This window comes from Salmo salar, chromosome ssa04 (genome assembly GCF_905237065.1).
Source record: "Salmo salar chromosome ssa04, Ssal_v3.1, whole genome shotgun sequence".
Lineage (NCBI taxonomy): Eukaryota > Metazoa > Chordata > Actinopteri > Salmoniformes > Salmonidae > Salmo > Salmo salar.
The window spans coordinates 36,395,604-36,411,363 of record NC_059445.1 but is presented as its reverse complement, the minus strand read 5'-3'; the positions used below and the strand labels follow the sequence as shown (position 1 = coordinate 36,411,363).

The following is a 15,760-nucleotide window of genomic DNA, read 5'->3' as shown; positions in this document are numbered from 1 at the left end:
GAGTAAGCAAAATAATGCAAATATAACTTGTCTGTATATAAAATAACTAACATGACTGCCCCAGGTAGAGCTCCTGATCGACGTGTGTACTTGGTGTATTGAGTTGGTTGGAACCTCTCCAGTGCACTGTGATGACCCTCCCACACTGTCTGCCGTATTCTCTCTTTGTTCTTGTTTCCTTATTAAAAATATTCACTCTCTCTCCCATTTTGTCTGGATTTACCCCGTACTATCTAAGTCATAGGAGAAGTCCTTAACTTGTGCTTTAGGTCCAGTATGTTTATGAAGTTGTTCAAAGATGTGGCTAAATTAGTTTGTTACAACATTGTCTCATTACGGGATATTGCAAGGAAAAGGTTTAGTGCATTTTTCCAGAGAAGTGTTACAGTATACCCCAATCCTTTACCTGATGGTCCTGCGACTAGTATCCTGTGACCGCATCCTATCACATCCTCTCCAGGGGATGTTCTTGTACATCAAGCTGCATCACACTACAAAACCAGGGGATAGGCTACTGCCCTATGAGCTGTTCTATGGGCTGTTACAAGGCTACTAACTGATGTAGAGCAAATAACTGTGCAGTACATTAGTGCATTGCGGGGTTTTATTCTTTGAGACTAAATTGTAAATCATAGTCCACAGACGCTGAGACGTGAATAGAGGACGGGTACGCGCAGTCGCGTTGTTTGGGAATTTTGGGGAGGTGCGCCCCCGTGGACAGTGTTCTCAGAGCTGCGTAGCTATGTCACAATGGGACGACAGACTATCGTCTCTACGTCTGTGGACTCTGAATTGCGCTTTAACGTAACATTTCAAACAGATTAGGTCTAGTTCTACGTAATTTCATGAAACATACAATAGTCATCTCAAGACTGCACGTCGTCATCAAAAATATCTTAAGTGAGAGAGATCTGGGAACCATAGTCATAACTGAGTATAAGTGCTCATCTAGGATCAGTTTAGCATTTTAGATCATGATGAATAAGAGAGGGGGAACCTGATCCTAGATCAGCACTCCTACTCTGAGACACTTGATAAATACCTGACTACTTTGACTGGCTCAGAGCTCAGAGCAGCACACAGGCCCCTCCCTTGGACTCTATAGGGATTTTGTTGGGGTCCAGGTCGTCAGGCAGATTGCCCCCTGGCGTCCAGAGGTTGAGCTCTCCGAACACCCCTGTCTCCATCTCCTCCTGCCAGGGGATGGGCACGTTGCCAGAAGAGAAGTCATCATAGAACTCATTGTCCTTGGCGTCGATGACCACCCCCTTGATGGAGCTAAAGGCTCCCACTTCGTGGATGTCTTTGGCATACACCGCCTTGGGGTTCGGGATGAACGGTGCGGGCAGCATGCCAGAGGAGAGGGGAGGAGGGAGAGTAGATGCATTATGGATATTGTAGTTCATCATGTTACAGTTATCAGGTTTGGGCCTGGATTCATTCTGATCAGCGGTAGATCCGCAATATAGCGTGCTTGAAATTGAAAGGCAATTTCTGATTGAGCTGACATATGCAGCGTTAACCGTGAATGCGGTCTCCACGAACATGGAAACTGTAACGTCTGCTTCCAACTAACACTCTCATACGCGTAGATCCCCTGAATGCAGCTCACTTTCCAGCCCACTTTTCACCTCACACTCTCACACACATAGATCCCTTGAACGCAGCTCACTCTCCAGATCTCAATCACCCGAATTCTGATCACCTGTTCACACACCTGTATGTCATTATCATACACTATTTAGTTCAGTTCTTTGCACCCTGTCATTGTGAGGTATTGTTTGTTTTTGACACACTTCTCTTCAGAGCTCTGTTTTTCATGTAATTTAATCCTCCCGTGTATGATAGTTTTGGCCTGCCTCACTTATGACGCCTTTTGCCTATTCCCTGCCTGTACTTTAGCCGATCGGATTTCCTGTTATTTACCTATTGCCTGATCTCCCAGACGGCGTTACTAGCCTTTTCCCTGCCTGTACTGTTGCCTTTTGGACCCCCTGTGCATGACCTTCTGCCTGCCCCTGGACACAGCTACCTGCCTCCTCCTGTGGTCCTTTACATTAAACACATGCTGTGTCCTGCGTTTGAAACCAGCTCTCTGTCTCCCTCGTGTTCATTACAGAAACATTGCTTTTAAAAGGTGCATTGCCAACGAAGCGCGATTGAATCCCCACCTTAAACTGTATAAAAACAAAACAAACACAGTTGGATTGAATTGACCAAATATGTAGTCGTTTACTCAATATTCAATGCATATCTTTGTGGATTTTGGTGTGTTTGTACTGTAGTACTGTAGTCTCTTGTTAACATAAATGGAGTAGCTGGCCAGTGGTTCTGAGTTTGGTGCCATTTGTATTCCTTATACCTATATACTGTACACTGAGTGTACAAAACATTAAGAACTGCTCTTTCCATGACATAGACTGACCAAGTGAATTCAGGTGAAAGATATGATCCCTTACTCATGTCACTTGTTAAATCCACTTCAATCAGTGTAGATGAAAGGGAGGATACAGGTTAAAGAAGGATTTTTAAGCCTTGAGACCATTGAGACATTGCTTGTGTATGTGTGCCATTCCGAGGGTGAATGGGCAAGACAAAAGATTGAAGTGCTTTTTAACAGGGTATGGTAGTAGGTGCCAGGCACACCGGTTTGTGTCAAGAACTGCAACGCTGCTGGGTTTTTCACACTCAACAGTTTCCTGTGTGTACAAAAATGGTCCATCACCCAAAAGACATCCAGTCATGCCTCGACGAATTAAGAATGTTCAACTTTAGGAAGGTTTTCCTAATGTTTGGTTTACTCAGTGTAGATGGGATTATATATTTCTTACCTGCTTCCAAATGTCCCCAGTTGAGTTCTTTGAAGAAGGGCTGGGCCTTGAGCTGCACACTCGTTGTTCTTAAAGCCGAGACGCTTTACTGGATCTTTTTCCATCAGGCCTTCACAGATAGCCTTGCCGTCTTTGCGGAACTTGTCTGTGAACACCACTGCATCATTTAAGATTCACCGCTGCACCTCAGTGTTTTCAACCTGGGTGGAGTCAGAGGAATGAAGAAACCATTTCCATCAGCTAAAAAGTATTTGATAACACGTTTGATAATGTAATGCTTGATAATGTAATGTAATGCTTGACAATGTAATGCTTGATAATGCAATGCTTGATAATGTAATAATGAAATTATAACCTAATTTCTTCATATAGTATATCTAAGGTACGTTTAGGTTTTGAGCACCAATGCACATCCTTTAGATATTGGTGTTGGACATTTGTTTTCTGAATGTGGCCTGAATGCCTGACAGATCCTCTGGTGATCTATTGGTTAAGCCATTATGTTCCCAAGCAGAAGACTGGGGCTCACATCCCAACTGTTCCATTATTACCTTCTCTCCTCTGGTTCTGAAGGGGCCCTTGGCCTGGATCATCTCATACAGGGTGACCCCCAGGGTAAAGTAGTCCACAGTGTAGTCATACTCTTTATGCTCAATCGGCTCCGGAGCCATGAAGCCTGAGGAGAACCACACAGTAGTGTGAATATAGGCTGCGTCTGAAATGGAACCCTATTCCTTATATAGGACACTCCTTTTGACCAGGGCCTGTGTTTGCCAGGTACCTGGTGTGCCTGCATAGCCTTTCGTTTTGTCTTTTCCTGGTGGAAGCTCAACAGCAAGACCCAAATCAGACAGACGCACATGTCCTGAGCAGAAGAGCAAGTGAGGATGAAAAGAGTTATAGACTGCAAAAATGTCTTCTCCAGCGAGAATAGAGTAGAATAATAGAATCTAACTTTATTGATCCCTAGGAGAAATTAAGGTGAAAAGTGCCACCCACTATGGTTACATGGGCACACTTATAATGCTTATGGGGCACAGTGTGTTCCCACCTGCATCATCCAGCAGCACATTCTCTGGTTTCAGATCCCTGTAGATGATCCTGTGCTGGTGAAGATGCTCCATACCCATGATGATCTGGGCTGAGTAAAAACAAGCTCTCGTCTCATCGAAACCAGGGTTCTTCTCATCCACGTTGTATATGTGAAACCTGTGGTGACAGGGTGTCATCGGGGACGTGGGGAGAGTTGAACAGAGTAGCAAGAGACATGATACTGTAGTGCAAGGGTTCGGCAACAGGCGGCCCGTGCCCCCCCCCCTTCCATGTTTTTAGTAAAAAACTTAACACATCATTCTTGGTAAAGAAAATACTGTAAATTTGCCCAGAATGCAGCTAATTCAGGAAATCTGTTCCTAAATATTCCCACAAATAAAATAACAAATACATTTGTGATCGTAGACCAATGAGGGTCCCACTTTAAATGGACTACAATTTAATAGAGGCTTTATAAAGGCTTCATAGAGCATTCATAAATGTTTTATAAGGCCTATCTAATGTAGATGCGTCATAAGCAAAAGTCATGATATCATAGTGACATAATAGCTATGCCACATTTGGGAATGCACCAGATGTAATGACCTTCTATATCACCCTTTACATACAACACATTTATGTAGTGCTTATGAAGACTTTACGAATGCCCTGTAAAGTCTTAACAATTTGTACTTTGTTTATAATGTGAACACTTGTAATAATACAAGGCCGAAGACTGAGGGCAATCCCATGCAGGAGAGAAGCTGTGCTTAAAGTGGTCTCCCTCTCCGGAGCCGAGTACATCCTCTGATGTAGTGGCCTACGCACCTCAAGACCAGCCTGTATATTAGCCCTGAGGTTGATTGGTTTAGGCTGCTTAACAGGGATTACAGGGAGCACTGTGCCCACACTGTCAGGCCAGTGGCATTGGCAATGAAAGTAAACTATTATCGTGTGTGTGTGTGTGTGTGTGTGTGTGTGTGTGTGTGTGTGTGTGTGTGTGTGTGTGTGTGTGTGTGTGTGTGTGTGTGTGTGTGTGTGTGTGTGTATCAGGCCTGCGTGTGTGTAACACTACCTGAGATCTCCTCCGTTCATGATGGTCATAACTAGACAGAGGTTAGTCTTGGTCTGGAAGGCATACGATACGATAAAACGACTGTGCACCTTCGCCAGAATACGTTTCTCCACGATCGCTCCCTAATACAAATCCTTCATGGAAACAAATCAGCCAACTGTAAATGTAAAAGGCCTAACCTTGCTAAAAACAAATCCCCTATGGGATAATAAAGATACCTTGAACCTTTCACAGCCCTATATGAACATAGCCATGTTCTACAAACTAAGAAATAAAGGTAGATTATGAATGGTTATTGCAGCCAAAGCTCAGTAGAAACACATAAACCTAGACAGAGGCAAAATACCATGGAGTGTTTAAGAAAAAAACACTGATGTGATGATAGCTTGATAGGATCCTTGAAACCTCCATCACACAGTCATACTGCCATACTAACACAAGCATTAAAAATAAGCTGTCGTACTAACTAAGCCATACAGTAGCAGACATAACAAACGCTATTTTGCTGTTACACCACACCTTGTTGGTTAGCTGGAATCATTTTGCAATAGGAGATTTTGCTGTTCAGTTGCCATGTGCGATGCTTGAGGCTACTTTATGCTGGGTCCATTTGGTTATCAGCAGACTGACTATACTGTATCATGACTGTAATCCTTTATTGAGAACAGAGGACGTCATGGCTACTATTTGGCAGAGGGACAGAAAGGTTTACAACAAGTGTTGGTTCTGGCTTCTGGCCCAACCTGCTGTGCTGTGCTGTGCTGTTCAGTACTGTACATTGTTTCCAGGCCACACAAACACACCCACAACCCAAAGCTCGGAATCTAGTAGAAGAACACCAGAGTCCTCAGGCAGTAGCCTCAACAACAGACTCATTTATATCCTGTACCCACACACGCATGCACACACACACACCTGCTATATCCTACTGTACTGTGTGAGGTATACGGTTTCCACTTTTCAGGCCCGAGTCAGCCTGGTTTGAGCAAAAGGTTAATACTACCCACTAATGCGTAGACAAGCAGGAGGGCTAATGCCAGGGACACTAGCTCTCTATGTCTGGCTGCTCTGAGCTGCTTTACACCTGGGGTCTCTCACAGAGACACAAGCCTCTTGCCCTTGATTAGGGTGAACTAAATCTCTCTCTGCTGTGCTCACATAGCTGCCTGGTGTAATCTTGTCTCACTAGCTAGTACATCTTGGAACACTTTGTATAAGGACCTGAAACTAGATCATTTTATTCCAATAGATGCTTATAAATCACAGTTTGGATGGCTACTGACCCCGAATTGCACATGTTTTATAAACCTGCTCTTTTAAGCTTTCTTATGCACTGTGCACCATTTTAACTTCCATTCATTGTTGATTTATGTTGTGTTTACAATGTACTGTACGCTGCTTTCTTGACCAGGCCTCACTTGTAAAAGAGTGTCAATGAGGTCTATGTGACCTCTCTGGTTAAATAAAGGATAAATAAATAGAAAAATTACTCCTGTGCCCCTTTTATACCTGTAGCTGGCTGTGTCCATGTGCTTTATTAAGTAGGTGTTCTGTTGATGTTTGCGCAGTCTTGGGCAGTCTTGACTCAATAACTAGAACTCTCTTTCAGCTTTTCAACCTGACTGTGTTTAACATGTGGAATTTGCTGTGTTGATGTTTAAGAAAAAGTGTGAAAAAGCTGTGTGTTTGACTGATTGATTGATTGATTGTTTGTTTGTTGGACACAGAGTTTAGGGCTACAGTGGTGAGAGGTTACAAGTTTACGTTTCATTCACTTCATTCAAGTAACAGCCACTACAAGGGAGTGAATATTTTTTACCTCGTAGCCTTTATGTTTCTTGAGCCTTTTTTTGTCCAGCTTTTTGTTGGCATACATCTTGCCTGTGGCCTTCATCTGGCAGGCGTGTACCTCCCCAAACCCTCCCTTCCCCAGCACTCTGAAATCCATGAACCAGTCCTCATCAATGGGCTGGGTTTCCAACCACTTGAACTGGATGTAACGCAGAAAGTACATGCTGTTCTTGAAGCCGGACATAGCCTTGGCCTCCAGGTGCTTTAAAAGCTGCTGCTCACTCTCCTTGAACAGGTCTCCGCGGATGTTGTTGTGGTCTTCCTTGACGCGTGTCACAGCCTTGTCCTCCAGGAAGCTGCAGAAGATCTTGGATTCGTAGAACTTGTTGACGATCTTCTGGGCCTTCTGCACCCGGTACTTCTCCTGGGTGATGTTGTAATCCTCCATGTCCTTCCAGAGTTCGCAGGCGTTCTTGTGGGTTGCATCACTCTCCAGGTACTGCTGGAAGAGCCGTTTGCCAATGGGCTGCTTGACACACATGCTGTCGAAGCCGGAGTCCACCGTGGTCTTCATGTGCTCGCTCTTCTTGATATGCGGGAGGTTGAGCTTGGCACGAAACTTCTTGTCACGCATGGTCGACGCCGCCGTGCCATCGACACTACCACGGGCTGACACACAGGCCGAGTTGGCCACAATGTTTTGCAGACCACCCATATCCATGGCTGGACCTCCACCTAGTACATGGTAGAAGAAGAAAGGAGTTAAATATTTTGCATTTATTTATTGATCTAAAGGTTATGAAGAACACACTGGTTGCCATACACAAGGTCGCTGGTTCAATTTCCGATGTGGTATTTGTTTTCTAAACTTACCCCAACTCTTAACCCTCAAGTTAACCAATTGGGATTTCTGCCTAAATTTAACCCAATCCCTGACCATAACCACTCACATTGCTTGCCTAAACGTAACCCGACCCTAACCTTAACCAATTGGGATTACTTCCCTAAACTTAACCAATCACATTGCTTGCCAAAATGTAGCTTCCCTCCGAACAAGACAAATTTCATTCTGCCATTTATTACCTTGTTTTAAACCATGCCAGTGGAGAATTGTAGATCTTTAATTATGTCTTTGTAACAGAGGTCTCTTGAGTTGAGATTTACCTTAATCCTGTGCCCTGGACCGGATACAAGTATTGAAAGTGATACTGTTCAAGTTAACTGGATAACTCGTGGGTTCTGAATCTCCCAAAGCCAATTAAGACTATCTCTGTTAATAACTCAGTTTTGATCTGCTGCCACTGACATGTGGTTAGATGGCAAACTCAATCATGTTTAAAGGTGCGGTGGAGTGGGATAGGTTTTAAGCAAGAAGAATATGTGTTACCCAAACGACTCTATTTCAACAACATTCACTATTCTGTTACACAGTTGTTATGCAATTAATCTTATTTAACCAAATTATTTGATACCTTCGATATGTATGCAGTGTTGGTCAGGAAGTATTTTAATGCTTTCTAATTTGCACAATCTATTTTGGTGCAAAACTGAGTCAATCCTCTTACCATAACAGGTTTTTGTTAAATCGTCTAACAGTTGATTAGACAAACAGTGCCTTCAGTATTCATACCCCTTGACTTATTCAACATTTTGTTGTGTTACAGCCGGAATTCAAAATGTATTAAATGTTTTTTTTCTCAACCATCTACACAATACTCCATAATGACAAAGTGAAAACATGTTTTTAGAAATGTTTGCAAATTAATTGACAATGAAAAACAGAAATATCTCATTTACATAAGTATTCACATCCCTGAGTCAACACTTTGTAGAAGAACCTTTGGCAGCGATTACAGCTGTGAGTCTCTGAGAGCTTTCCACAACTGGATTGTGCAACATTTGCACATTATTATTTTCAAAATTCTTCAAGCTCTATCAAATTGGTTGTTGATAATTAATTAGACAACCATTTTCAGGTCTTACCATAGATTTTCAAAACTGTAACTTGGCCAGTCAAGAACATTCACTGTCTTTTTGGTAAGCAACTCCAGTGTAGATTTGGCCTTGTGTTTTAGATTATTGTCCTGCTGAAAGGTGAATTCATCTGACAGTGTCTGGTGGAAAGCAGACTGAGATCCAGGTTTTCGTCCAGGATTTTGCCTGTGCTTAGCTCCATTCCATATCTTTCATAATCCTGAGAAACTCCCCAGTCCTTAACGATTACAAGCATACCCTAAACATGATGCAGCCACCACAACACTTGAAAATATGGAGAGTGGAACTCGGTAATGTGGTGTATTGGATTTGCCCCGAACATACAGTTCTTTCGGAAAGTATTCAGACCCCTTGACTTTTCCCACATTTTGTTACATTACAGCCTTATTCTAAAATTGATTCAATAATTTTTTTCTCATCAATCTACACAAAATAACCCATAATGACAAAGCGAAAGCAACTATTTATTAATTTTAGCAAATTTATAAGAAACAGAAATACCTTATTTACATACGTTTTCAGACCCTTTGCTATGTCACTCAAAAATGAGCTCAGGTGCATCCTGTTTCTATTGATCATTCTTGAGATGTTTCTGCAATTTGATTGGAGTCCACCTGTGGTAAATTCAATTGATTGGACATGATTTGGAAAGGCACACACTTGTCTATTTAAGGTCCCACAGTTGACAGTGCATGTCAGAGCAAAAACCAAGCAATGAGGTTGAAGGAATTGTCCGTAGAGCTCCGAGACAAGATTGTGTTGAGGCACAGATCTGGGGAAGGGTACCAAAACATTTCTGCAGCATTGAAGGTCCCCAGGAACACAGTGGCCTCCATCATTGTTAAATGGAAGAAGTTTGGAACCCCCAAGACTCTTCCTAGAGTTGGACGCTCAGCCAAATTGAGCAATCGGGGGAGAAGGGCCTTATTCAGGGAGGTGACCAAGAACCCGATGATCACTCTGACAGAGCTCCAGAGTTCCTCTGTGGAGATGGTTGTCCTTCTGGAAGGTTATCCCATCTCTGCAGCACCACCAATCAGGCCTTTATGATAGTGGCCAGACGGAAGCCAATCCTCAGTAAAAGGCACATGGCAGCCGCTTGGAGCTTGCCAAAAGGCACCTAAAGGACTCTCAGACCATGAGAAACAAGATTCTCTGGTCTGATGAAACCAAGAGAATGAACTCTTTGGCCTAAATGCGAAGTGTCACGTCTGGAGGAAACCTGGCACCATCCCTACGGTGAAGCATGGTGTAGGCAGCATCGTGCTGTGGGGATGTTTTTCAGCGGCAGGGACTGGAAGACTAGTCAAGATTGAGGGAAAGATGAACGGAGCAAAGTACAGAGAGATCCTTGATGAAAACCTTCTCCAGAGCACTCAGGACCTCAGACTGGGGTGAAGGTTCACCTTCCAACAGGACAACGACCCTAAGCACACAGCCAGGATAATGCAGAAGTGGCTTCGGGACAAGTCTCTGAATGTCCTTGAGTGGCCCAGCCAGACTCCGGACCTGAATCCGATTGAACATCTCTGGAGAGACCTGAAAATAGCTGTGCAGCGACGCTCCCCAGCCAACCTGGCAGAGCTTGAGAGGATCTGCAGAGAAAAAAGGGAGAAACTCCCCAAATACAGGTGTACCAAGCTTGTAGCGTCAAACCCAAGAAGACTCAAAGCTGATATCGCTGCTTCAACAAAGTACTGAGTAAAGGGTCTGAATACTTATCTAAATGTGATATTTCAGGGGGTTTTTATATACATTTGCAAAAAATTCTAAAAACCTGTTTTTGCGTGTGTAGATTGATGTGGATTTTTTTTTTTTTTAATAAGGCTGTAATGTAACAAAATGTGGGAAAAAGTCAAGGGGTCTGAATACTTCCCGAATGCACTGTAACTTTGTATTAGGAAAAAAATGTGAATTGTTTTGCCACATTTTTTGCAGTATTACTTTGGTGCCTTGTTGCAAACAGGATGCATGTTTTGGAATATTTTTATTCTCCAGGCATCTTTCTTTTCACTCTGTCAATTAGGTTAGAATTGTGGAGTAAATACAACGCTGTTGATCCATCCTCAATTTTCTCCATCAAAGCCATTAAACTCTGCAACTGTTCTAAAGTCACAATTGGCCTCATGGTGAAATCCCTGAGCATTTCCTTCTCCGGCAATTGAGTTAATAAGGACGCCTGTATCTTTGTAGTGCTTGGGTGTATTGATACACCATCCAAATTGAAATTAATACACTGCTCAAAAAAAAAAGGGAACACTTAAACAACACAATGTAACTCCAAGTCAATCACACTTCTGTGAAATCAAACTGTCCACTTAGGAAGCAACACTGATTGACAATACATTTCACATGCTGTTGTGCAAATGGGATAGACAACAGGTGGAAATTATAGGCAATTAGCAAGACACCCCCAATAAAGGAGTGGTTCTGCAGGTGGGGACCACAGACCACTTCTCAGTTCCTATGCTTCCTGGCTGATGTTTTGGTCACTTTTGAATGCTGGCGGTGCCTTCACTCTAGTGGTAGCATGAGACGGAATCTACAACCCACACAAGTGGCTCAGGTAGTGCAGCTCATCCAGGATGGCACATCAATGTGAGCTGTGGCAAGAAAGTTTGCTGTGTCTGTCAGCGTAGTGTCCAGAGCATGGAGGCGCTACCAGGAGACAGGCCAGTACATCAGGAGACGTGGAGGAGGCCGTAGGAGGGCAACAACCTAGCAGCAGGACCGCTACCTCCACCTTTGTGCAAGGAGGAGCAGGAGAAGCACTGCCAGAGCCCTGCAAAATGACCTCCAGCAGGCCACAAATGTGCATGTGTCTGCTCAGAAAGGCAGAGAGAGAAAAAGAGTGGTGGTAAACATTTGACTAAACTTGTAATCCAGCTCAGTGACCCAGGCCCAGCCACACCAGTAGTGATGGGCATTCGGAATTTCCGGTGAGCTGGATCTTTTGCCTCTGTTCACCTTAAAGAACCGTTCATTTGGCTCCCAATGGGCTATTCGTTTAGTAGTGCTACATTTTTTAAGAAAACAGCCCAAAAAAGTTGCCTACCATTATATCAGATTGTGAAATGTGAGTTCAAATAACACAAGCGTTATAGATTGTGTGAGAAATGTAAATGTAATTTCCATTTGAGACAACATATGCAGTGTTTACCGTGAATGCAGTTTCTGCTAAGGCGGGAACATTGCCTTTTCCTGCTGGTATGAATGGTTCGGGAGACAGGCGCAGGAATGCGTATATATTTTTTTATTATACCCAAATGATGGCATGCCGTGTAAAGGCACAGGGACGAAGACCGAACAAACACTATGCAAAACACAGGGTTGAAACCCAAACAAAAGAGCGAGGAGTATCTCGAATAAATAACACAAGCGCACAATGATTAACACATGGGACAAGACCCGTAATCATCTGCGCAATCCACAATGGCATGAAAGCCAAAACACACAGCACAGGTATTTACACGCACCAACGGACATTGTAACAATAATCGACAAGAGCATGGAAACCAAAGGGCACATATATATAAATACTAATCAGTGGGAATAGGAGACAGGTGTGGGTGATGAAAGTTCCAGAGGGATCCGTGACATTTACGTTTCGATCACGTTGTAATGCTAAACTTCTATGAAACAGATTTAATAGAGTGGATCTACAGTGCCTTCAGAAAATATTCATACTGACTTATTCCAAATTTTCTTGTGTTACAGCTTGAATTCACCCATCTACACACAATACCCCATAATGAAAAAGTGAAAACATGTTTTGAGAAGATTTTGCTAATTTATTGAAAATGAAATGTAGAAATATCTCATTTACATAAGTATTCACACCCCTTTGCTATGACAGTCCAAATTGAGTTAAGGGGCATCCAATTTCCTTTGAACATCCTTGAAATGTCACTACAACTTGATTGGAGTCCACCTGTGCCCAATTCAATTGTTTGTTGATATGATTTAGAAAGAAACACACTTGTCTATGCATAATTATTCACAATCCTTTATTTATTCCATATGTTGCTGTGTTACAGCTGGAATTCTAAATTGATTCATTATATATATTTTTTAATCTCAACCATCTACACACAACACCTCATAATGACAAAGTGAAAACCTGTTTTAGACATTTTTGCTAATTTATTGAAAATGAAATGCAGAAATATCTCATTTACATAAGCATTCACACTTCTGAGTCAATACTTTGTAGAAGCACCTTTGGCAGCGATTACAGCTGTGAGTCTTGAAGCACTTTCCACACCTGGATTGTGCAACATTTGCACTCTGTCAATTAGGTTAGTATTGTGGAGTAACTACAATGTTGTTGATCCATCCTCAGTTCTCTCCTATTACAGCCATTTAACTCTGTAACTGTTTTAAAGTCACTATTGGTCTCATGGTGAAATCCCTGAGTGGGATTTGCTTAAAGGGATATTCAATGTCTGCTTCTCCCTGGTCTTTGTGGGTGAATCTGTGTTTGAAATGCACTGCTTGAATGGGGGACCTTACAGATAATTGTATGTGTGGGGTATGTAAATGAGGTAGTCATTCAAAAATCATGTTAAACACTATTGTTGAACCCAGAGTGAGTCCATGCAATGTTTGTGACTTATTATGCTAATTTTTACTCCTGAACTTATTTATGCTTGCCATAAAAAAGGGGTTGATTACTTACTGACTCAAGACATTTCGGCTTTTTATTTTTAATTCATTTGTACAAATTTCGAAAAACAGAATTCTACTTGGGGTATTGTGTGTTGGCCAGTGACAAAAAATCTAAATGTAATCTATTTATTTTTATTTCATCCATTTTAAATTCACTAGTCCCACAGTTAACAGAGCAGAAAGATTTACTGTCCATAGATCTACGAGATAAAACTGTGATGAGGCATGTATCTGGGGAAGGGTATAAAACTATTTGTAGAGTGTTGAAAGTTTCCAAGAGCACAGTTGTCTCCATAGTTGGGAAATTTATAAAAATATAGAACTACCCAGACTCTGTCTAGAGCTGGCATTCTGACCAAGCTGAGCAACTTGGCAAGAAGGATCATGGTCAGGGAGGTGACCAAGAACCCAATGACCACTCTGACAGAACTACAGAGTTCCTTAGCTGAAATGGCAGACCTTGCCAGAAGAACAAAAGTTTCTACAACACTTACCAATCTGGGATTTATGGGAGAGTGGCCAGACAGAAGGCAGTCCTGAGAAAAAGGCACATGACAGCACCACTGGAGTTTGCAAAAAGGCACGTAAAAGACTCTGAGATCATAAGGCAAAAGATTCTGTGGTCTGATGAGACAAATATTGAACTCTTTGGCCTGAATGTAAAGCTCTATGTCTGGAGAAAACCAGGCACAGCTCATCACCCATCTAACACCCCCCCTACCGTGAAGTGTGGTGGTGTCAGCACCATGCTATGGTGATGATTTTCAGTGGCAGGGACTGGGAAACTGGTAAGGATAGAGGGAACAAGGAATGGAGCCAAATACAGGAAAATCCTTGATGAGAAACTTGCTTCAGAGTGCAAACGACCTTAGACTGGGGCGAAGATTTACATTCCAACAGGACAATGACACAGATGCTGCCCCGCATCAGCGCTTCATTGGACTCACCTGGACTCCTTCACTTTGCCCCCTCGATTGCCCCCTCTAAATCTGTCTGTTCCTCAGTTTGATCCCCGTGTCAGCATTAATGCCATTTTGGTTCCCCTGTCCAGACGCTGTCCGTGTTTTGTTGCTGGTCCATTATTTATTAAATGTTCACTCCCTGTACTTGCTTCTTGTCTCCCAGCATCTGTCCTTAGAAAATGCTGACACCAATATTGGAAGCATCAGGTAGTTTTGTTTTATGTTTTGGTTGGTGACATCTGGTCCGGGTGCCGCTGTCAATGGAACTGGGGGTGCTTCAGCCAGTTCGACAGGCTTCCACGCCTCAGTCGGCTCGTCGGGCTCCCAAGCTCCCAAGCCTTAGCCGGCTCGTCAGGCTTCCACTCCTCTTGTCCGAAGAGCTCCGAAGGGCTCCGAGACAGGATTGTGTCGAGGCACAGATCTGACAGCCCACTTGGAGTTTGCCAAAAGACACCTAAAGGAATCTCAGACCATGAGAAACAAGATTCTCTGGTCTGATGAAACCAAGACTGGACTCTTTGGCCTGAATGCCAAGCATCACGTCTGGAGGAAACCTGGCACTATCCCTATGAAGCATGGTGGTGGCAGCATCATGCTGTTGGGGTGTTTTTCAGCAGCAGGGATTGGAAGACTAGTCCGGATCGAGGTAAAGATGAACGGAACAAAGTACAGAGAGATCCTTGATGAAAACCTGCTCCAGAGCACTCAGGACCTCAGATTGGGGCGAAGGTTTACCTTCCGACAGGACAACGACCCTAAGCACACAGCCAAGATAATGCAGGAGTGGCTTCGGGACAAGTCTCTGAATGTCCTTGAGTGGCCCAGCCAGAGCCCGGACATGAACCCAATCTAACATCTCTGGAGAGACCTGAAAATAGCTGTGCAGTGACGCACCCCATCCAATCTCACAGAGCTTGAGAGGATCTGCAGAGAAGAATAGGAGAAACTATACAGGTGTGCCAAGCTTGTAGCGTCATATTGAAGAAGACTCGAGGCTATAATTGCTGCCAAATGTCCTTCAACAAAGTACTGAGTAAAGTGCCTGAATACTTATGTAAATGTGATATTTCAATTTTGTCTTTTTTATAAATGTTTTACCTGTTTTTGCTTTGTCGTTATGGGGTATTGTGTGTAGATTGATGAGAAAAAAATAACCAATGTAATCAATTTTAGAATAACTTTTTTGAATAATTCAAGGGGTCTGAATACTTTCTGAATGCACTGTACGTGCAATAAGGTGTTTTAAACAGTAACTCGTCTTTTTTTGGAAGTTGTAATGACTAATACTCCTTTTAAAAGGTGCAATATGCAGAAACCCCTCCGCCTTTTCCTGGTTGCTAAAATTTTAATAGTTTGCCTAATTTCAGTTTAGGTGAGTAAATAAGAGGTCATTGTGTAACGAGAAT

General features: G+C 42.9%; 1 protein-coding gene across 1 annotated transcript; it reads right to left on the bottom strand.

The window, feature by feature from the left end:
• Window positions 1-1,067: 1,067 nt before the first annotated feature.
• On the bottom strand, window positions 1,068-7,568 carry grk1b (G protein-coupled receptor kinase 1 b). Its single transcript, XM_045717651.1, is given in 8 exon segments — window positions 1,068-1,357; window positions 2,835-2,887; window positions 2,889-3,031; window positions 3,383-3,507; window positions 3,613-3,696; window positions 3,883-4,040; window positions 4,939-5,060; window positions 6,758-7,568. Coding segments are annotated over 8 exon segments (1,668 nt in total). The 5' UTR covers window positions 7,451-7,568.
• Between the last annotated feature and the right edge of the window lie 8,192 nt (window positions 7,569-15,760).